Source organism: Carcharhinus amblyrhynchos, chromosome 13 (assembly GCF_965287045.1).
Source record: "Carcharhinus amblyrhynchos chromosome 13, sCarAmb.v2.hapA, whole genome shotgun sequence".
Lineage (NCBI taxonomy): Eukaryota > Metazoa > Chordata > Chondrichthyes > Carcharhiniformes > Carcharhinidae > Carcharhinus > Carcharhinus amblyrhynchos.
Genome location: NC_137336.1, coordinates 61,861,212 through 61,884,789, shown reverse-complemented (window position 1 = coordinate 61,884,789; position 23,578 = coordinate 61,861,212). Strand labels below are relative to the sequence as shown.

Sequence of the window (23,578 nt, the reverse complement as noted above, 5' to 3'; positions counted from 1 at the left end):
ACCCAGGTCCTACCCCGTAACCCACATACTTACCCTCGTAATCGCCCTGACGCTGAGGTGCAATTTAACATGGCCAAACAACCTAGCTTGCACATCTTTGCGGTGTGGTAGGAAGCCGGAGCACCCAGACGAAACCTACTAGTAACTGACTCTAGTAATGTCCCCTAGTAATTGACTCTTCCACCCTGGGAAAAAGCTTCTGACTATCCACTCTGTCCATGCCTCTCGTAATCTTGTAACTTCCATCAGGTCTCCCCTCAACCTCCGCCGTTTCAATGAGAACAAACCAAGTTTCTCCAACCTCTCCTCATAATAAATGCCCTCCATACCAGGCAACATCCTGGTAAATCTTTTCTGTACCGTCTCCAAAGCCTCCACATCCTTCTGGTAGTGTGGCAACCAGAATTGAACACTATATTCCAAGTGCAACCTAACTAAGGTTCTACAAAGCTGCAACATGACTTGCCAATTTTTAAACTCAATATCCCGGCTGATGAAGACAAACATGCTGTATGCTTTCTTGACTAGCTTCTTCACCTGCATTGCCATTTTCAGTGACCTGTGTACCTGTACACCCAGATCCCTTTGCCTATCAATACTCTTAGGGGTTCTGCCATTTACTGTATATTTCCTATCTGTATTAGATCTTCTAAAATGCATTACCTCACATTAGTCTGGATTAAATTCAATCTGTCATATCTCTGCCCAAGTCTCCAATTGATCTATATCCTGCAGTATCCTCTGATGGTCCTCATCGCTATCCGCAAATCCACCAACCTCTGTGTCATTTGCAAACTTACTAATCAAACCAGTTACATTTTCCTCCAAATCCTTTATATATATTACAAATAGCAAAGGTCCCAGCACTGATCCCTGAGGAACACCACTTGTCACAGCTGTCTATTCAGAAATGTACCCTTCCACTGCTACCCTTTGTCTCCTTTGACCAAGCCAGTTTTGTATCCATCTTGCCAGCTCACCTCTGATCCCACGTGATTTCACCTTCTGGACCAGTCTGCCATGAGGCACCTTGTCAAAGGCCTTACTGAAGTCCATGGCGCCCCCGAATAATGATCTGGAGGTGGGGCGGGCTGTTAACACGCAAATAAGTGCGGCGTGCAGGAATGGGACGGCAGTAGTTATGGGAGATTTCAATCTGCATATTGATTGGTCGACCCATGTTGGACGAGGTGGGCTCGAGGAGGAGTTCTTGGAATGCTGCCGGGATAATTTCCTTGAGCAGTGTGTGTTGGAGCCGACGAGGGAGCGAGCTATCTTGGATCTGGTGCTATGTAATGAGGCGGGTAGAATTAGGGACCTTGCGGTGAAGGATCCTCTTGGAGAGAGTGATCATTGCATGGTGGAGTTTCTGTTGCAGATGGAGGAGGAGAAAGTGGGTTCCCGGACACGCGTCCTTTGTTTGAATAGAGGGGAGTATGGTAGGATGAGAGAAGAATTGGCGAATGTGGACTGGGGGAGCGCGTTGGAAGGTAGGTCTGCTGAGGAGCAGTGGAGGATCTTTAAGGAGATCTTTCTTGGTGCTCAGCAGAAATTTATTCCGATGGTCAAAAAGGACAGTAGGAGGAGAGGTAATAAGCCGTGGATAACGAAGGAGGTGAAGGAAAGTGTTAAATTAAAAGCGGAGGAATTTAGAGTAGCTAAGAGCAGTGGGCGAGAAGAGGATTGGGAAAGGTTTAAATGTCAACAAAGATTGACAAAGAAGTTGATAAAGGAGGGTAGGAGAAGCTATGAAGCTGGGCTAGCGCTTAATATAAAAAAGGATAGCAAGAGTTTTTATAAATATATAAAAAGGAAGAGGCTGGCTAGGGTGAACGTTGGTCCTTTAGAGGATGAGAAAGGGGACCTAGTGGTAGGGGATGGGGATATGGCTAAGGTATTGAATAACTTTTTTGTTTCTGTCTTCACGGAGGAGGACGTGAATAATTTGCCGGGTGTTAGCGATGGAAAGGTGGTAGGACTGGAGGGTCTTAATGACATTACTGTTACTAGAGAGGTGGTGCTCGACAGACTGGAGGGGCTGATTGTGGACAAGTCCCCAGGACCGGATGGAATGCATCCGAGGGTTCTGAAAGAAATGGCGGAGGTTATAGTGGATGCCTTGGTGGTTATTTTCCAGACGTCGCTGGATTCCGGGGAAGTGCCGGAAGATTGGAAAACGGCTAATGTTACGCCGTTGTTTAAGAAGGGTGCCAGGCAAAAGGCAGGGAATTATAGGCCGGTTAGTTTAACGTCTGTGGTAGGTAAAATGTTGGAATCCGTCATTAAGGAGGAAATTGCGAGGCATCTTGAAGGGAATTGCTTGATAGGGCAGACGCAACACGGTTTCATTAAAGGGAAGTCGTGTCTGACAAATTTACTGGAGTTCTATGAGGATGTGTCTAGGGCAGTGGATAGAGGAGAGCCGGTGGATGTGGTCTTTCTGGATTTTCAGAAGGCGTTTGACAAGGTACCTCACAAGAGGTTATTGCAGAAGGTCAGGGGACATGGAGTTGGGGGTAGGGTGTTAGCGTGGATAGAGGATTGGTTGTCAAATAGGAGGCAGAGAGTGGGGGTCAATGGGTGCTATTCGGATTGGCGGTTGGTGACTAGTGGGGTGCCCCAGGGGTCGGTGCTGGGGCCTCAGCTATTTACCATTTATATAGATGATCTGGAGGAGGGAACCGAGTGCAGGGTGTCGAAATTTGCTGATGACACCAAGATTGGGGGAAAGGCAAATTGTGCGGAGGGTGTGGAGAGTCTGCAGAAGGATCTAGATAGGCTGGGCGAATGGGCCAGGAAATGGCAAATGGAATTTAATGTTGGCAAGTGTGAGGTGGTCCACTTTGGTAGGAAGAATGGTAGGAAGGACTATTACTTACGTGGCGAAAAACTGCAGCAGGCGACGGTGCAGAGGGACCTCGGGGTCCTTGTGCATGAGTCGCAAAAACCCAGCTTGCAGGTGCAGCAGGTGGTCAGGAAGGCGAATGGGATGCTGGCCTTCATAGCGAGGGGGATTGAATATAAAAGTAGGGAGGTCTTGCTGCAGCTGTATAGGGCATTGGTGAGGCCGCAGCTGGAGTACTGTGTGCAGTTTTGGGCGCCGTACTTACGCAAGGATATTTTGGCCCTGGAGGGAGTGCAAAGGAGGTTTACTAGGCTGATACCGGAGTTGAGGGGATTGAGCTATGAGGAGAGGCTGAATAAACTAGGCTTGTACTCGTTAGAGTTTAGAAGAATGAGGGGAGATCTCATTGAGACGTATAAGATGATGAATGGGATGGATAGGATAGAGGTGGAGAGACTCTTCCCGCTCAAAAAAGACAGTAGGACTAGGGGGCACAGCCTCAAGATAAAGGGGAGGCGGTTTAGAACGGAGTTGAGGAGGAACTTCTTCACTCAAAGGGTGGTGAATCTCTGGAATTCTCTGCCCGTTGAAGTGGTGGAGGCTGCCTCGCTAAATATTTTTAAGAAGCAGGTTGATGGGTTCTTGATAAGAGAGGGGATTAAGGGTTATGGGGAGAGGGCGGGAAAGTGGAACTGAGCCACGACAGATCAGCCATGATCTTATTGAATGGCGGGGCAGGCTCGAAGGGCTAGATGGCCTACTCCTGCTCCTATTTCTTATGTTCTTATGTTCTTATGTTCAACAACATTCACTGCCCTCCCCTCATCAATCACTTTCAGCATTTCCTCAAAAAACTCAATTAAGTTTCTGAGGCACAACCTCCCCTTCACAAAACCATGTTGCCTCTCACTAACACGTCCACTTATTTCCAAATGGGAGTAAATCCTGTCTCGAAGAATCCTCTCCAATAATTTCCCTACCACTGATGCAAAGCTCACTGGCCTGTAATTACTTGGATTATTCTTGCTACTTTTCTTAAACAAAGGAACAACATTGGCTCTTCTCCAGTTCTCTGGGACCTCGCCTGTACTGTGGAGATGCTGGCGTTGGACTTGGTTAAACACAGTAAGAAGTCTCACAACACCAGGTTAAAGTCCAACAAGTTTATTTGGTAGCGCAAGCCACTAGCTTTTGGAGTGTTGCCCCTTCATCAGGTGAGTGGGAGTTTTGTTCACAAATAGGGCATATAAAGACACAAACTCAATTTACAAAATAATTGTTGGAATGCAAGACTTTACAGGTAATCAAGTCTTGAAGGTGCAGTCAATGTGAGTGGAGAGAGGGTTAAGCACAGGTTAAAGAGATGTGTATTGTCTCCAGCCAGGAAGTTTAGTGAGATTTTGCAAGCCCAGGCAAGTCGCGGGGGTAACAGATAGTGTGACATGAACCCAAGATCCCAGTTGAGACCATCCTTCAAACAACTGTACAACCTCAAACAGACCATTGTCCGCAGCAAACTATCCAGCCTTCAGGAGAACATGGCCACGACAGCATACTACCCTGCTAGAGCAACCTCTGCAAGACATGCCGGATCATCAATACAGATGCCATCAGCTCACGTGAGAACACCATCCACCAGGTACATGATACATACTCTTGCAACTCGGCCAATGTTGTCTACCTGATATATTGCAGGAAAGGATGTCCTGAGGCATGGTATATTGGAGAAACCATGCAGACGCTACGACAACGGATGAATGAACACCGCTCGACAATCACCAGTGTTCTCTTCATGTTGGGGAACACTTCAGCGGTCATAGACATTCAGCCTCTGATCTTTGAGTAAGCGTTCTCCAAGGCAGCCTTCATGATCCACGACAACGCAGAGTCACTAAACAGAGACTGATAGCCAAATTCCATACGCATGAGGACGGCCTCAACCGGGATCTTGGGTTCATGTCACACTATCTGTAATTCCACGACTTGCCTGGGCTTAGAAAATCTCACTAACTTTCCTGGCTGGAGACAATACACATCTCTTTAACCTGTACTTAACCCTCTCTCTGTCGGTATCTTTAAGGCTTGATTACCTGTAAAGATTTGCATTCCAACCATTAAATTGTAAATTGAGTTTGTGTTTTTATAAGCCCTGTTTGTGAACAGAACTCCCTCTCACTTATGAAGGGGCAGTGCTCCAAAAGCTAGTGCCTTGTGCTACCAAATAAACTTGTTGGACTTTAACCTGGTGTTGTGATACTTCACACTGAGCGTACCTCCCCTGTAGCCAGTGAGGATACAAAGATTTTTCTCAAGGCCCCAGCAATTTCCTCCCTTGCCTCTCTCAGTATTCTGGGGTATATCCCATCAGGCCCTGGGGACTTGTCTACCTTCATGTTTCTCAAGACCCCCAATACCTCCTCCTTTTTGATCTCAACATGACTTAAACCATGTGCACATCCTTTCCCAGACTCATCATCCACCAAGTCCTTCTCTGTGGTGAATACTGACGCAAAATACTCATTTAGTACCTCGCCCATTTCCTCTGAAGCGTGAAGCTTCAATATTGAAGTGTGGGGAGGCAGCATTGAAAAGCAAAACTCAAAGCAAGAGTCTACACCCCGGAAAGGAGAGAGGAGAAAATTCTGGCAGGTGGAACATAATGTGAATAAATGTGAAGTTATCCACTTTGGTAGGTAAAGTGGAAATTCAGAGCATTTCTTAAATGGTGAGAGACAGGGAAATGTTGCCAACCAAAGGGATCTGAATGTCCTTGTTCATAAATGACAGAGCGTGAACATGCAGGTTAAATAAACAAGAATGAAAATGGCATGTTAGCCTTTAGTTATCCTGAGTACAGGGGTAAAGAAGCCTTACTATGGCTGTATAAAGGTTTGGTGAGACCATACCAGGAGTATTATCTACAGCTTTGGTCTCTTTATCCAAGGAAGGATACACTTCCCACAGAGGGAGTGCAATGAAGATTCACCACACTGATTTTTGGGATGGTGGGATTGTTCAGTAAGGAGAGATTGAGGAGACTTTCGCGGGGGTTCAGAAGAATCAGAGGTGATCTCGTTGAAGCATACAAAATTCTTACAGGTTAGACATAGAAAGGATGTTTCCCCTGGCTGTACTGGGGAGTGGTGATGGGATGCGGTAGAGATCTTGAACCAGGGTGCACAATCTCAGAATAAGAGGTAGGCTATCTAGGATTGAAATGGGAGGAATTTCTTTAGTCAGAGAATGGTGAATCTTTGGAATTCTTTAACCCAGCACTCTGTGGAAGCTCAGTCATTGATTATGTTCAACATCAAGATTGATTGGTTTCTGGCTATTAAAGATATCAAGAATGTAGAAGATCGGCCATGATCTAATTGAAAGATGGGGCAGACCTAAGGGGTCAAGTGGCTGATTTCTGCTTTGTAACCGAAAGGCTTAACAACATCCAGGACAAAGCAGCTGGCTTGATCAGCACCCCACCTAAACATTTCCTCCTTCCACTACCGACACACAGTGACAGCAGTGCGAACTCTACAAGATACACGGCAGGATCTCATCAAGGTTCCTTTGACAGTACCTTCCAAACTCTCTAAATCTACCTTCTAGAAAGACAATGGGAGCAGATGCATGGGAACACCATCACCTGAAAGTTCTCCTCCAAGTCACTCATCACCCTGACTTGGAAATACATCACAATTCCTTCACAGTGCCTGAATCCTGGAACTCCCTCTCTAACAGCAAAATGGGTGAACCTAAAATAGATGATATGCAGCAGGTCAAGATAGCGCCTCAGCACTATCTTCTAAAGAACAATAAGGGATGGGCTATAAATGATGCTCCAGCCAGATTTGCTTACACTCTATGAAAGAATAAGAAAAAACGAAGGGAGGAAGCACCCTGCGTCAGACGTACCCTGCTCAGGTTTCTTGTCCAGGATCACTCGCTGATTCTCCAGGCAGGATACTGTGACATCCAACTTCAAAGACTGGGACGCTCCACTCTGTATAACACAGATTAAAGGTAGTTTTTCACCAGACCATTCCAATTGCTTTGGTTAAAACTACTCCACCAAGTGGCAACAACACTTTTGTAAGAGGATCTGAATGAATGTTGCAGTTTTATTGAGAACATTTTGAGGCTTTCTTTTAAAGAGTTGTGCAGGAGCTGGACATGTTTCAGGCTAGGTCACCTCTTAGGGAAGGTAGGATCCATACAGAAATATCAGCCCCAGAATAATCTCCACAACTAGTTTTCATCACCTAGGTGTTGGGTGGGAGGAGTGGAGGGTGTGTTGGAAGAGAAACTTCCCAGATTTTTCTTCCAAATGAACTTGTGTTTTTTTTAACCTGGATGTTGACACCTCCCAGGTGATTGCATGGTTAGAGCTGGGGCTAAGGAGCATGTGAAGGCACCACAGGGTAGCAAGGTGGTTTGGGTCTTCAGGTGTTGGTCACTCTGCCCTTTTAATTTGATTTGAGTTATTGTCATGTGTATTAATACACAGTGAGAAGTACTGTTTCTTGCACGCTATACAGACAAAGCATACCGTTCACAGAGCACATGGGGAAAAGGAGAGGGTGCAGAGTATAGTGTTGCAGTTAAAAGTAGGGTGTGGAGAAAGATCAGCATAATATGTAATAGGTCCATTCAAAAGTCTGTTGGGAGCAGGGAGAAGCTGTTCTTGAGTCGTTTGGTAAATGACCTCAGACATTTGTATCTTTTTCCTGACGGAAGAAGGTGAAAAAGAGTATGTCCAGGCATTGACCCAGGTCTAGGGGCCATGCTCAGGGTGATGAATAATGGCCAATGGGTGAGTTTCTGGTGGTGAGGGGGTTAGAATTGGAATCTGAAGGGACAGAAGTGGGTTGGAGGGGAAATCCTTCAGGAAGATGTCTTGCTCTTTCTTAACTGTAAACACAAGGATGATAATGGGAAGCCGCCTCATAAATTATTTTCACTAGTCGCATGGCTCACTGAAATTGAAAATGGAAGGCTCCTTTGTGCAAGAGGAATGTGCGTGAGACAAGGGACCAAAAGCAAGGGACCAGATCTCAGGCAGATCACTGCTACTGCCACAAGGTGTAACAATTGGGGCGGCATGGTGGTACAGAGGTTAACACTGTTGCCTCACAGCATCAAGGACCTGGGTTCGATTCCCAGGTTGGGTCACTGTCTGTGTGCACTTTGCACATTCTCCTCATGTCTGCATGGGTTTCCTGCGGGTGCTCTGGTTTCCTCCCACAGTCTGGAAGTCATGTTGGTTCGGTGCATTGGCCATGCTAAATTTTCCTCAGTGTACTCGAACAGGTACCAGAGTTTGTCCACGAGGGGATTTTCATGGTAACTTCATTGCAGTGTTAATATGAGCCTACTTGTGACACTAATAAATTATCTAACTGAATGACTCAGGCTGGATAGAAATTGTCTTTTCCTGTCAGTCATTGTTCTAAATGTTCAAATTTTCAATAAGTAACCAGCAAACTGGTGAAGTTAGTATACAAGTTGGAGCTTGGAAGCTAACAGTATGTTAGTGCATAGGTAGTTGTCCTAAATGTAGTTGTTTTTCATTTATCATTGTCAACCATGTACAGCATAAGTAAAACAGCAATTTTAGTTCCTCCACTGACTGATTGGTTCCACATAGAGTGGCACTGCAGGATGGCAGTCTTCAAAGTGAACAATGGTGGCACATGGTCTGCACGATGGCATAGTGGTTAGCACTGGGCTGCCTCACAAGGCCAGGGACCTGGATTCAATTCAAGCCTTGGGTGACTGTCTGTGTGGCGTCTGCATGTTCTCCCTGTGTCTGCTTGGGTTTCCTTTGTTGCTCAGGTTTCTTCCCACAGTCCAAAGATGCACGGGTTGGGTGAATTCACCATGCCAAACTATCACTTAGTGTCAGGGGGGATTAGCTAGGGTAAATGCATGGGGTTATGGGGATAGGGCTTGGGTGAAATTGTCGTTGTTGCTGACTTGATGGGCCAAATGGCCTCCTTCTGCACTGTAGGATTCTATGATTCTCTGTGAAAGTGTTTGAGGAGGAATACCTGCCAAGAGGATAGATTAATATGAAGGCTGCAAAGATAAAGGGCTTCAGCTTCTAAAGCACCTCTTTCCCAGTGGTTTAAACGTCTTTTGTGTTCAATGCCTGTAATCATCCCACTGAATCAGAATCGGAGCCAACTCAGCAACTTGACCACATAATTGGGCGTTGGCACGGTAGCACAGTGGCTTGCACTGCTGCTTCACAGCTCCAGAGACCTGGGTTCAATTCCCGGCTTGGGTCACTGTCTGTTTGGAGTTTGCACATTCTCCTCATGTCTGCATGGGTCTCCTCCAGGTACTCTGGTTTCCTCCCACAGTCCAAAGATGTGTGGGTTAGGTTGATTGGTCATGCTAAAATTGCCCCCTAGTATCCTGAGATGTGTAGGTTAGAGGGGTTAGTGGGTAAATGAGTAGGGATATGGGGGTAGGGCCTGGGTGGTATTGTGGTCGGTGCAGACTCAATGGGTCAAATGGCCTCCTTCTGTACTGTAGGGTTTCTATGATTTCTTTCTATGATAATCAAGGTAGATACTCGAGAGCTATACTGAGGGATGTCTGCACTGTCAGTTGTGCCTTTCTGATGGCATGCTAAACCAAGGTTCTTCTGCCCTTTCAATTGGAAATAAGAGATCGTCTGATACCATTCAAAGAAAGGAAGCCCCCCTCAATTTCTTAAACAATATTTCTCTTTCAATCAACACCGAATCTTTACTTCATTGGTGTTTGTGGGATCTTGCTGTGAGCAGATTGGCCACCACGTTTCCTGTATTGACTACTTTTTAAAAATAATTCACGAGCAGAGAAGCGCTGTTGGATGTCCCGAGGACGTATGAAAGGCTCTACAGAGATGAAGTTCTTTCATTTAATTGTGTTAATACGTACAATTCTCGCCTCCACCTCCTCGGTTTTTAAGTTGTATTTGATCAGAAATGGCTCCAAAGCCTCAGACACGGTTTTGGCAGGTTTAGCCGTCACCCAAAGTTTCCGATTTACTGGAACGAGTTCCAACCTGAAAAGGAATCAGAGTGAAAGATGGTGAACGTGTGAAAGTCAACAGCCAGCAAACTACCCCCCACTCCGAAGTCAAGGTTTAACATTACTTCCCTTTCACCACTGTTTGGAAAACAAACCGGTGAGCAAATTCACCAATCTCAACTCCCAGTGTCAGGGAAGAGGCACTACATCCTCATCACAAACCAACGTGCAAATCAGCTGTCCATTGACTCTGTCTACACTTCCCACTGCCTCGGCAAAGCAGCCAGTATAATTAAGGACGCCACGCCCCCGGACATCCTCTCTTCCACCTTCTTCCGTTGGGAAAAACATACAAAAGTCTGAGGTCATGTGCCAACCAACTCAAGAACAGCTTCTTCCGTGCTGCTGTCAGACTTCTGAATGGACTTACCTTGCATTATCTTTCTCTACACCCTAGCTATGACTGTGACACTACATTCTGCATGCTCTCATTTCCTTCCCTATCAACAGTATGCTTTGTCTGTATAGCGCACAAGAAATAATACTTTTCACTGTATGTTAATACATGTGACAATAATAAATCAAAATCAAAAATCAAATCAAATCAGTTGGAAGCTGTTTTGCCTCTGGGTCTGAAAGTTGCAGGTTCAAAGTTGGGTGGCACTGTGACACAATGGTTAGCACCACTGCCTCACAGCACCAGGGATTTGGGTTCCATTCCCAGCTTGGGTCACTGTCTGTGTGGGGTTTGCTCATTCTCCCCATGTCTGTGTGGGTTTCCTCTGGGTCCTCTGGTTTTATCCCACAGTCCAAAGTTGTGCAGGTTAAGTTGATTGGCCATGCTAAATTGCCACTTAATGTCAGGGGGACTAGCTGGGTAAATACTTAGTTATGGGGATAAGGGCTAGATGGGATTGTGGTTGGTGCAGACTTATTTGGCCAAATGGCCTCCCTCTGCAATGTATGGATTCTGTGATTCTAAATCTCACTCCGAGTCTTAAGCACATCAATGTGCTTTCACCCTCTAAAATGGGTACCAGCTGTCAGAGCTACCTCTCCCTTTCAGATAAGAGCCTGGACTGAGGCTATGCTCTTGGATGGTTGCAGAAAACCCATTTATTCAATGAAGAGTAGGGCAGCTTTCTCTGACATTCTGGCCGATGTTTACCTCTCAATCAACATCATTATAAAAAAGGTTAATTGGTCATTACCGCACTGTTGCTGGGTGAAAATTAGCAGTCACATTTCCTCCATTAAAACAGTGACTACATTTAAAAAAGTACTTCATTGACTGTAAAGGACATTGCAACTGAGAAGGGTGAATATAAATGCAAGTCCACCATTATTTTCTTTATGACATGCAAAGCGGCTTAGAAAATAAAGGAATCCATGCGTTTAACCATTCATGTAGTCTTGATTCTGAAGGCATTTTGCTGGACATTATTGTTTCTTCCCAAGAACCTTACAACAGATGTGACATGACTGATTCTTCAATCTAACGAGATGGTCCATGATTTGAGAGAACTTTGGAAGAAGGAAGGGTGAGGCAGAATTTTTCAAGGGACAAGAATAGTGTAGGTGCCAGATCTCTGGAAGCTGAGGTCACATGTGAGCTACACAACAGAGGTCTCCAGTAAGGACAAGTGGCGTACTAGGCAATAAAAAATGGCTGATGAACATTGTACACACCAAAACGGTGGTGTGAAATCTGCTAAATAGCCTTCATTCATTGTCTATCATTCGGATTATAGAAACCCTAAAGTACAGAAAGAGGCCATTCGACTTATTGAATCTGCATCATCAACAATCCCACCTAAGTCCTATCCTTGCAACCCCATATACTTACTCCAATAATCCCTCTAACCTACTCATCCCAGGACACTAGGGGGCAATTTAGCATGGCCAATCAACCTAACCCACACATCTTTGGATTGTGGGAGGAAACGAGAGCCCCCGGAGGAAATCCACGTAGACATGGCGGCAATGTGCAAACTGCACACAGGCAATAACCCAAGACGGGAATTGAACTCGGGTCCCTGGCACTGTGAGGCAGCAGTGCTAACCACTGTGCCATCGTGCTGCCCAATGTTGAACGCATTAGTTTGAGAGTGCCCGATTCTAGGAGGATTCCTGCATTGCTCGCTTCTTCCTACCCTCGTATTGAACCCAGGTCCCTGGAGATGCGAGGCAGTAGTGCTAACCATAGTGCCACTCAAATGAGGAGGACACTGGCAGCAAATTGGCAAAGAACTTTACACAGATGTTGGAGCCTATCTGTTTTGGCAATGTGGCCAACTCTGTCAACACACTTGTGGGTTCAACTATGCCAGGGTTTCTGATAGACGATACTGCAGTTCCATTCCAGTATAAGTAGCTTCCGCCAAAAGTCCTAGTGTAACTGCGGAAGTTCAGAATGCTATCTTGTAAGCTCAGATTGCTGCATCTTTGGTTGCAGGTTATAGTGTATAACGGGGCTTGTAGGGTTTTACAATCTGTCTTGCACAGGATTACTCGGATTGCTGAGACCCTGTCCCGAAGGAGCAGTGGTGATTCCATGTTGCCAATTACCCTGCTGTCCTCTCTCAGCAATGACAGCATTTGCAATCCTACATCTGCCACTTGGCCAGCGTCCTTGTTTAACTAGCCTGTCAGTCAGCCAGCCCAGCCTACTGCCACAAATGCCAAGGTGGTGCTTCTTTGCTTGGAACTGTGCCATGGCACCCTGCAGGACCATCTGCAGTCTCCTCCATTGCAAATCAGCAGCCTCACAATAAGGCATGTTTCAATCATAATAAAATAGCATTGGAACACTATAGGAGAGGCAAAGGCACAGGGAAGACAAACATTAAGGTAAAATTTAAGGTTGATTTGCTTCATTTGGCATGACAAAGGCATGATTTCATTTACAAATTTGATTTGGAATGCATATTTTGTGTTAGTTTTTAATTAAGATTTGTGGTGAAGAGAACCATATCTGTGACAGAGGGAAGCTAAGGAATATGGAACTTTTGATCAAGGAAATTTGGGCTACGGTTACCGTGTCCCATCGGAAAAGGGGTATGTAAGTTGCAGCTTCCTTTCCCCTCCTTCATTGTCCTCTTCCTCCTTCTTCCAGCGGTTTGCTCTGTATGGCCTCTCTTCATTTTCCCAGCCATGCCTGATCTGAAGGGGAAGGCTGCCCCGTGCACCCATGTCTGGGAGTGACTGACTTGTGCAAAATCCATAAAGTCAGCAAAAAGTCCCGCAGCACCTGTCACAGCACTCCCTCTGAACCTTTGGAACTTGAAACAATTAAGTGCTAAAGAACTCATGCATTTGATGGGGAAATTTAAAGTTTGAAGGTTTCCATTCCAAATTAAGTTCTTTATGTCTATTTATTAGTGTCACAAGTAGGTTTACATTAGCACTGCAATGAAGTTACTGTGAAAATCCCCTCGTCGCCACACTCTGGCACCTGTTTGGGTACACTGGGGGACAATTTAGCATAGCCAATCCACCTAACCAGCATGTCTTTTGGACTGTGAGAGGAGGCCGGAGCACCCAGAGAAAACCCATGCAGACATGGGGAGAACGTGCAGACACAGCACAGACAGCGACGCAAGCCGGGAATCACAACTGGGTCCCTGGCGCTGTGAGGCCTCCCCTATTACCATGATAACACTAGCAACTTGATATAAAGGGCGGAATTTTACCAGCACGTCTGCCCAAAGTTCGTACGATCCCGCTTGAGGCCAACAGAGAATGCCTCTGAGCTTTGTCCGCCCCCAGAATTGGGGCAGGCATGCCAGTAAAATCCGGCCAAAAGTCTTGACATAAAAATGGCTGCTAATTTGAATTGTTGCCAATATGTACAGAGTAAACACAGCCAAATTCGCGGTGGAGGCAGCTTGCCATTGGCTGGTGGCAGGATCTTCCAGTCCAGGCACCGTCAATGGGTTTTGTTATTGTTTGCACCTTCCACTTTTGGGGGTAACCCACAGCGGGACCAGAAGATTCCACAGGTAGGAATGTCTGAAAGATTTTGGCCAATCTCCTTCAGCAAGATTAGCCAGCTGCCTGTCTAGAGTCTGAAATTTTATGAATGGAAACCTTATGCATCAAGACCACTCTTAGTTAAGGCAATTTCTTTTCAAAATTATAGTTTATTTTCTGCTTAAAAGGTTTCTTTAAACCATTCACTGTGAGAATTTAGTCAGCAGTCAGCCATATTTGGACATATAAGTGTTGAGTACCTTATCAAATTCTCCCTGGGCCAAGACAGAGCTATTTCAAAACCTAATATAATCATATTACATTTGTGAGTACAATTTTCTTGTAATATTTGTTTGACAATGCGAGATTTTCTTTGCAGCTAGCAATAGCTTCAAGGGAATAGGCTTACCTTGCAAGAGGCTAAGGATAGCAGGACAATCAACATAAGGAAAGCCTTAAACAGGATTGTAGTAACAGCCAGAAGAAATCAACAAGCAAACAGTAGTTGGTAATCATTTTAAATAACATAGTGGGTGTCACTGGAAAGGCCAGCGTTTGTTGCCCATCCTGAATTGCCCTTGAACTTGTTCACTAGACCATTTCAGTGGGTCAGTTCAGAGTCAACCACATTGCTGTGGACCTGGGCTATACAGGATAGGGATGGTGGATTTCCTCACCTAAAGGATATTTGTCAGCCAAATGAGATTCTTTTAACAATCAATGATAGTTTCATGATCGCTATTATTGAGGACAGCTTACAATTCCAGAATCTTTTTCTATGAAGTTTAAGTTCCACCATATACCATGGTGGGATTTGAACTCTTGTCTCCAGAACATTAGCCTCAGCCTCTGGATTAGTCATCCAGAGACATTACCACTATGTCACGGTCTCCCTCCTTGACTCATGTTTAGTCGAGTGAGGTTAAGTGAGTGTATTAGCTAGAGCACCGAACTCCAAAATGGCACATTGGTATCAAATCAGCTTGCATCACAATCTGCCTGTTCTGTAAGCTGCTGGCAGAGGTGAAGTACGTGTGGACTAACAGCCTCACCGGGGATGTGACGTGTTGCAATAGAATTGTGAATACAAATGCCACAGGCTCAATTTTAAAACACAAAGCATATAAAAGGTAAAGTCACTATAGTCCCAGATGACCATCGGCTGTGACTGGTGGTGATTTAACCTGAGGATCATCTTACTTCAGGCAAGGGGCAAGGTTGAGTAATAACCTCTGCTGGTACAGGAATTGAACCCACACTGTTGGCATTGCTCCATAGCACAAACCAGTCAACTGTCCTTAAGGATATATGTGTAGGCCAGAATTTTGCCGACTCGCCCACCCTGGAATCAAGGAGGGCGAGGCGTGCAGAACGGAAATCTCCGTTGGGCTCGGGCGGGATTTTACAATCTCAACGAACAAGGTCATAAAAATCCCACCTGTAATGTCCAAGAAACAGATGTTACCAAGCCCAGTTTCTTCACCTTCCCCAAGGTCTCTCCAGTCTTTTTGCTGACCAGTTTTATTACTAACAATGTCTGATAATAGTCAACTGATCTTATGCAACACTTACTCAAACAGTATTTTCTTCTCCACGCGAACTTCCTGGTCACACAAGATTATGCTATCCTGATCCAGGACGAGGGGCTTCTGAAATTTAAAATCAGGCTATAAACAACACTGAGTCACATCAACATGAGCTCAACTTCAGGCAGCCATTGTTAAGCTGACTTTATTTACACCTCCCAAACAGAGGTGATAACATAACAAAATGCTCAAATCTTGCAATATGCTTTTGCAAATGGCTAGTGCTTACGATTGGGATTCCTCCATTGTCTCAGTTGGTTTGTCCAGTGGGGATAGAAGAGGTCTAAAGACCAAGGGGGCTTTGGAATCAAACCCTGCTCTTTGAGTTAACTGGTGTCACATCCGGTGATGGTTAGTAGTGTGGCAGTGACATATGTCGGATGTTCTTGAGGTGAAGGAAAATAGGAAGGGTAGGAGTCGTGTGATGCAATTGCTGGGGCTTCTGCTCCTGATCACTAATCTATGGCTTAGCTTCAGTTGGGAATAGAGAATAGGATGGGAGCTAGCTGCGATCGCCTTTCCCTCCATATTGGAATGTCTTTCCAAAAAGTTTTGCCCAGACATACAAAGACCAACAGCAACGGTTCAGTGGCAAACTCTGGATCCTTAACCAGAGGAATTTAGATATATTTATATCCTCATCTGCTCTTGTTTCTTGCAACACTTTATGCCCTTTTAAGTACCTGTAATCAGATCAATGAAGCCCCAGCAAACTCATCTTTTACTTAGATTTCTCATTCACTGTGTTGTGCTATTTAAATTATGAATGACTGGAGATCTAGGAAGAGTGTTCTTCATTAGATATTAATGGATATATCTTAAATTAGAACACTGAACCCCATTAGCATGGCTGCTGGAAATATGGACAAATTAGTGACAACAACTATATAATTATGTAACTAAAAGTCCTTAGGTGCTGCATAGGAGTCTTAAAAAACAAGCCATATCAGGAAATTAGATGGCGAAAGATCTTATCAAAGAGAGTTTTAAGAAATGTCTTAAAGGAGAAGAGGGGGGTAGAGATGTGGAGAAGTCTAGGGATGTAACTTTTCATTTATTTATAGGCATAGGCCTTAGGCACATGAGTTGGGGAGTTCAGGTTGTCAAGATGGGGGATAAGGTGGCTGGAAGCAATATTGATTGAGGGTGTCCTTTAATTTGGAGCTGGGAGGACATCACTTCTTTCTCCTCAACCAGTATGGCAGGCAACCTGTCTCTGACTGAAACAATTCACACTTACAGCCCACCATTGTGAAGCCATAGGTGTCCACAAAGCAACCATTTTTCAATTCCCAACTCCTAGAATAGTAAAATTATTTCCTCTGTTGGGGGAGTCACACAAGGCTAGTCATTTTTTAACCACAGGGGGAAGAGGAGGGATGAGAATCACACAGGCAGGGAACACAAACTCAGCAGGGGCATTTGAAATTAATGCTGAGTTCAAACAGACCCCATTTTTGATATTCCAAAGGCCTTAACTCGCAGAGTAGATGTCATGAATTTATGGAGAAGACATAAATGCTCTTAAAGGGCAGATAGGTTTGTTTGTTCCATGATTTGAAGTTATTTAATTCTCAGCTCTTTAAAAATGAAACAAAAAAGAATGAACTGTCAGTTAGCATAAGAAAAAGAACTCCTGCTAGACAGGCCATCTGTTGTAGCTTAGAAAAACAACATTGACATTGCATACTGCAGTTTCAACTGACTTTTTGTCAAGGGCTACTATTACAGTTGAGCCCATTACAAATGCTTCTTGGATGCACTTCAAAAACTCCAAAATTACTCATCTCAGTGGGTGGTCTGAGTTCATGGTTTAATTGACAGTTTTAAGAGGCTATTAAATGATTAGATGTCTTTGATGTGGTTACTGAATAGGAGTTTATTTATTTTTTTACAAGAGATTGACCACTTAAAAGGATCTATAATCTTTGAAATAGATTTCATGTAGCCTTTCTTTCTGTATCAAGTGTGTATGAATGAGAGGTTCCTTAGATTGTTAGAAAAATTTTTAATCTCCACAGAGCTTTTGAGGTCTGTCCCAAATGGATAGGATAGAATAGAATAGAATCCCTACAGTGCAAAAGGAGGCCATTTGGTCCATTGAGTCTGCACCAACCACAATCCCACCCAGGACCTATTCCCTCATATTCACCCTACTAATCCCCCTTACACTAGGGTTAATTTAGCATGGCCAATCAACCTAACCCACACATCTTTGGACAGTGGGAGGAAACCACAGCACCTGGAGAAAACCCATCAGACACAGGGAGAATGTGCAGACTCCACACAGACAGTGACCTGAGGCTGGAATTGAACCCGGGTCCTAGCACTGTGAGGCAGCAGTGCTAACCACTGTGCTGCCGCGGGTATATGGCTATGGAGATGGAATGAGGCGGCACAGAGCTAGCATGGGATTATGAGGGAGTATGGAGATGCCACAGTGGTATGAGGTGTCATGGGGTGTAAGTTGGCATGTATGAGGTGGCAAGGAGATGCCTTGGGGATGTGAGGTGGGAGTATGAGGTGACATGGGTGGGAGGGTGGGGGCGGTGGGGGTAAGTGAGGATTAGAGATGAGGCTGGAGACCTGAACAGCCTTTTATAAAAATGGGGAAAAATCTCAGAGAATTGAGACCTGGCTTCTAACAAGACTTCCTCAACACTTATCCATCTGCCTCCAGACATCTGACCCCATCATGCCTGGAGCAAAGATTGTGCAGGGATAATTTCCATGGATTTGGGTCTGCTGGGAGATTCCCTGTCTCGAACTTCTGGCCTCCATGGTGAAAATCTAGCCTATAATCTAATTATCAGAGCGAGACTATTAAGGGATGAAATAAGGGAACATTTTCTCACCTAATGGAAAGCAGAAGTCTGGAACTCCCCCTCTCAAAAGGCTGTCAAAACTGAGACTGACAGATTATTATCTGGAGTTCAAGAGCATGATGGAATCGAGCTAAAAGACTGAATGACCTCCAGTTGTTCCTATGGCTAGGTTTCTCTGGAGTACACATCTCGGGGTGACACGGTGGCACAGTGATTGGTACTGCTGCCTCAAAGCATGAGGGACGGGGGTTCGATTCCCAGCTTGACTCAGTGTCTGTGTGGAGTTTGCACATTCTCCCTGCGTCTGCATGACCAAAAAGACATGCATTGGCCATGCTAAATTCTTCCTCAGTGTACCCAGAAAAGTGCCAGATTGTCACAGCTAGGGGATTTTCACAGTAACCACATTGCAGTGTTAATGTAAGCCTACTTGTGACACTAATAAATAAACTTAATTTGACATAACACCTTGTGACAGAGAACAGGCATCAATGGATTAAAGTCATGTGAAACTTGGTTAAATGCAAAAAAAAAATGCCGTGTGGTCATAAAATGCTCTTGACTTCGCAAAATCAGTTTTTTTAAACTATAAAACCGCTTTTACTTCCTGTGGTAGTGCAAACTAAGAGTGTAACTTCCTTCATCGCTGATGCTTCTCATCCACTTCACTGTGAAGTGAAAGCAATGTGTTAAATCAATACAGAGTTACAAAAAATGTTCTATTTTTGTTCCAGACTGCAGCATCTGCAGTACTTTGCTTTCAACAGAGTTGTAGAGCCTGTCCAAACTGCTTAAAACCCAGATTTACGTAGCATTTACAGCACAGGAGTACGCCATTCAACCCAACTTCTCTGCGCCAGATTTTATGCTACACACAAGTCTCCATTCCACCCCAGTTAACCCTTTACTTCTTTTCTCCCTCATCCGCTTACTTAACTTCCCCTTCAATGTATCTTCGCTTTTCACCTCAACTCGTGAGTCCCACATTCGAACCATTCTCTGCTTAAACTGGTTTTCAAATCTCTACCAAAATATGTTGGGAAAGCTAACTGATTGAATGCAAATACCACATAAGTGGGAGTAGTAGACTCAAATAATTCAGGCTCTGTCGCAACCACTGCTATTAGTATCATTAATGTAAAAAAAAATGAGTCTATATGGTATTTTTAACAATGATATAAGTTAATTTCCTCCATCAATGCACTGTTTTTAATATAACATGAAAAACTATATGAACTCCACTCAGATAGGAACTTGTACTGTTTTCAGGAAAAGATAACCTGAATAGCCTGGAAAGGCAATCTGTTCTTCATTCTTGTGAAAGTCCTTACTAAAACAGCCAAAGGGCGAGATATTCCAGCCACGCTCACCTCAAAACTGGAAAGTCCCGCCCAAGGTCAATGGACTTTTGCACGGTCCCCCACCAAACCCCACCCCACTGTAATTCCCGTGGCGAGTGGGACAGGAAAATTCCCCCCAAAGTGTTCAGTAGGAGTCCAAATTTGACACCACAAGCCACTAAAGGAGAGATTAGGGCAGGTGATCAAAATTTTGGTTACAGATGTTGTTGTCGTTCTTGGTGCTAAAGAGGTGAATTTTAAGGAACATCTTAAATGAGGTGAGAATTACAGATGTAGAGAGGCTTAGGGAGGTAGCCTAGGGGCTAGGCACTGAAGGCAAGGACATCAGTGTTGGGGGCGATTAAAACTGGGAAGCTCATGAAATCGGAATTTGAGGAATGCCGATATCTTGGAGGGTTATGAGGCTGGATGATGAGAATTTTAACTTTGAGGGTTTGGAGAAAGGGCAGATAAAAGGACTTCAGGTACAGGTCAGCCATGATGTGATAGAATTATAGAACAGGGTCGAGTGGCTGCAGTTGGTCTATTGCTATTTCAATGAATTGATCTAGAGCCTTCTGCTGTAACTGAAGCCTAGAACAGTCAATAACTCAGCCATGAGGTCAGTGAGGAAAGCTACATTGAAATCAATCAGTTGTTAAAGTGTTAAACACCAACTTACCTTCTCACTTCCAGCCAGGTAGACACTCGTGGCAGCCAAAAGAATCCCATGTCTTTCACATACGCCAGTCAGTAAGTCTCGGATGGTCAAGCCAGGCTGAACCTTTACTAAAGAGGCTGTTTTGTCAGGGAGGTAAACGCAGCAGTATCTGACTTTCCTTTCTTTTTCTACTTCCGGGCTCGGTCGTTCATTCTGCAATCAAGAGCAACACAATAAAACTCCGCTGCAACACATCTGCGTGCAGTTTCCCTCCTGATTGTCCACATTTGGAATCCCTTCACTGCAAATGATAAGTCCACAACTATCAGTTGGGCTCCCTTCCCCTCTCTCTCTCTCAAAGCTTCTCAAGCCCTACAAGTTTCTAACCCAGAACTCTTATGCAGTGCCAACTGTCTTTAACCTACCAGTGGTGACCACCCCCTTAGCCAGCTGGAACTTCAACTTTACAATTGCCTCTGTAAATCTCTCCCCTTCCCTATTCAACTATAAGATCCTCATTAAAATCTAACTCTGTCTGAGACTTTAGTTCTCCTAATATCTCCTTTTGTGGCTCGGTGTAGGATTATGAAATGCCTATGGACGCTTGTAATAGAAATGCTGTTGTTTCTATTTGCTCACTAGGTTTCTCCTGGCTGAGGAATCATTTACCAGAGGACATAGATTTTTAAGGTGATTGGTAGAAGGATTGGAGGGGACATGAGGAAAAACAGTTTTATCCAGAGGGTGGTGAACATCTGGAATTCACTGTCCAAAGTGAGGTTGAAACGTTCAACTCATTTCAAAAGAACCTGGATCTGCATCTGAAGTGCAGAAACTTGCAAGACTATGGATCCGGTGCTGAAAAGTGATATTAAAATGAGCAGTAGTTTCCTTTTTCTCTATTTTGGCCAGCACAGACACGATGGGCTGAATGGCCTCTTCCTGTACCATAACTGTTCTACAGTTCGATGGTAGTTAATGCACACTTGCTCCCTGCAGTGGCACATGCCACTTACCCAAGCCCAGGCAGCCTAGGCACAGAATGGCAGAGCCAAGTAGTAGGGACACTCAAGTTAGGCCCAAGCGTCAGCCTGACACTGTGCAGCTTATCAGGGTTGCTTGTTATCTTGTTCTTTTAGGGACACCCTGCCTACTGAGGCACTGACCTGTGGGTTTATTTGGGAAAGAACTTGAAAAAAAAATCCTGCTCTCGTTGTCAGGTCTACCTGCTTTAGATTTCAACAGTAAAGCTAAACTTTCTGATCAATTGTTAACACCATCACGGTGGACTGAAGGCATGGTTCAGGTATCAGATGAATAAAGTTGTCGCAGGCTCAATTATGAGATTTCGGTAAAACACCCTGCCTCGAGGCAATGCCTTCTATTGGCTGCCGTCCAACGTGTCCGAGCTTCTTCATCATCCATGTGGCGGACAGCTGCCATCAAGATAGTGGAAGAACTTGCACTTGGCATTCTAATACCTCAGTTTTCTTTAAATTGTAACTGCAAAAACCAATGTCACAAACCAGATTTAGCTATCAGCAACTGAACACAATCTACTGTCTAATGTGTTATCACCATCTCCTTTGCCATAGAAAATAAATCACCAGATCAGAAGATGGATATAGGTAAAGAAAGCCATTGAAACCCATCTCATTTCATAGTCTTTGTCACCACAGCCTCCACTGATAACAAAAGTTTTTGCCTAGACTACCCGTCATCCAATTGCAAGTACGGACTACTTGTTTTTAAGTGAAGAAGGACTTAACCAGAAAAATTCCAATTAAGGGAAGAAAATGTGAGAGGTAGTTCTTATGCCCTATTGCTTGCTGTGCACTATGACCTAATTAAGACAGCATTTTGGAGAGTTTAGTCCATTCACAGACACTGGAAGGATTTTATGGCCTCACTCATCCCAAAACTGTAAAGTCTCACCCAAGGTCAATGGACCTTCCCATTGACCTCCCCTTGCCTGCTCCGATTCCCGTGGTGGGTGAGTGGTAAAATTCTGGCGACCTTGTCCAAGTGTCCACTCTTCACATATAAGTCTGGACAATGAACATCTACATGTTCTTCATTTCTGACAGGTACCAGAGCTCAGGCCACCACTACAACTGAATGCTGCAGCAAAACACAGCCGAGTATTTCCTCTCCGGCGCCTGGAACATTGAGCCGTAGCTCGACAGTATTGCCTCAGCTGAGATTAGTTACCTCAGCAGAAGCAGTAATCTTTCAACAGCACATTGAAGTTGATTGACAAAATACCCAGAGGAAACCTTGTTTTTTTTTAACATGCTGAGCAGTGAGGGTTTTGGAATTGCATTGCCTGTGGATGCAACTTTGAAGATAACTTTTGAAAGAAAATTGGGCTAAAATGTGAAGAAGTAAACATTGCAGTGATATGGAGAAATAGCCGGGGAGCTTAACTGACTGGAGTTTACTTCAAAAAGGGCTGTCACAGATTTAATCGTCTGAATGTCCTCTTATGCTGCAGCATTCCATGATTCTGTGATACCTGAAGAGGTGATCTGTCTTCCGGTGATAAAAGGTTGGATTAACTGTAAGGAACACCTACTGACCTTTGATAAATAACTGAAAAAGTTTTTCACAGATTAGTCAGTCACTAGATCATTAAATGTGATAAACAAAAAGTACTGTTTTGCAAAAAAAGATTGCTAATGGTCTTAAAAAATCTGAGGTGGGCATTGAGAGAAATCACTTGTAAAGTGCTAATGATGTTCCTGCAGTATAAGCAGTAACATTTATAAATAACTGGTACTGGTCCAAACTGGAGTTCCATTTTAAGGCACACAAGACCAATTCAGATAAGTACTAATATTTGTCAGGTTTTACTGGTTCTCTTTTAGAGATTTCCTATGGACAGACACACTTAAGTGGCAAGACATCAGATCCTAAGCAGACATTTCTCGGGGGCAACTGCTGTTTGAAATGCTGAGAAACCAAGGAATTTACTGAGTAAATCAAAATGGCTTCAAGGTTCATCTCTGCGCAACTATAAAACCAACAAGTCATGTAGCTGGCTGCTCTGCTCTTCCTTGGCTGTTCCCAGTCCAATTACTGATTGTACTTAAAGTGGACGATTTGTAACATCTTTTGAAGATTTGTGCAGCTTGAATGGGTAACCCCAATCACAGATTTCTTTGCTTCGCCTTTATCGTACCTCAGTTCTGGCTTGTAGAGAGCTGAGGAAACCCAACTCCACACTGGCTGTTGAATATACAGATCCCTGGGACTCACGGCGAGATAGGGAGAAACCATTACTCTCCACAAAGTCCCCTAAAAAGAGAGAGAGATGATTGTTAGTCACA

General features: G+C 44.4%; 1 protein-coding gene across 1 annotated transcript in view; it reads right to left on the bottom strand.

Annotated features, from left to right (window-relative positions):
- Positions 1 to 23,578, bottom strand: part of LOC145351302 (regulator of G-protein signaling 14-like) — a 97,264-nt gene that overhangs the window by 11,417 nt on the left and 62,269 nt on the right. The window contains exons 8-13 of the mRNA XM_080200927.1: positions 23,431 to 23,546; positions 20,271 to 20,462; positions 15,410 to 15,486; positions 9,773 to 9,899; positions 6,742 to 6,845; positions 6,525 to 6,597 (exon numbers count right to left, since the gene is read on the bottom strand). Of these exons, the coding sequence (XP_080057053.1) occupies positions 6,525 to 6,597; positions 6,742 to 6,845; positions 9,773 to 9,899; positions 15,410 to 15,486; positions 20,271 to 20,462; positions 23,431 to 23,546 (689 nt within the window). The remainder of the gene's footprint in view (positions 1 to 6,524; positions 6,598 to 6,741; positions 6,846 to 9,772; positions 9,900 to 15,409; positions 15,487 to 20,270; positions 20,463 to 23,430; positions 23,547 to 23,578) is intronic.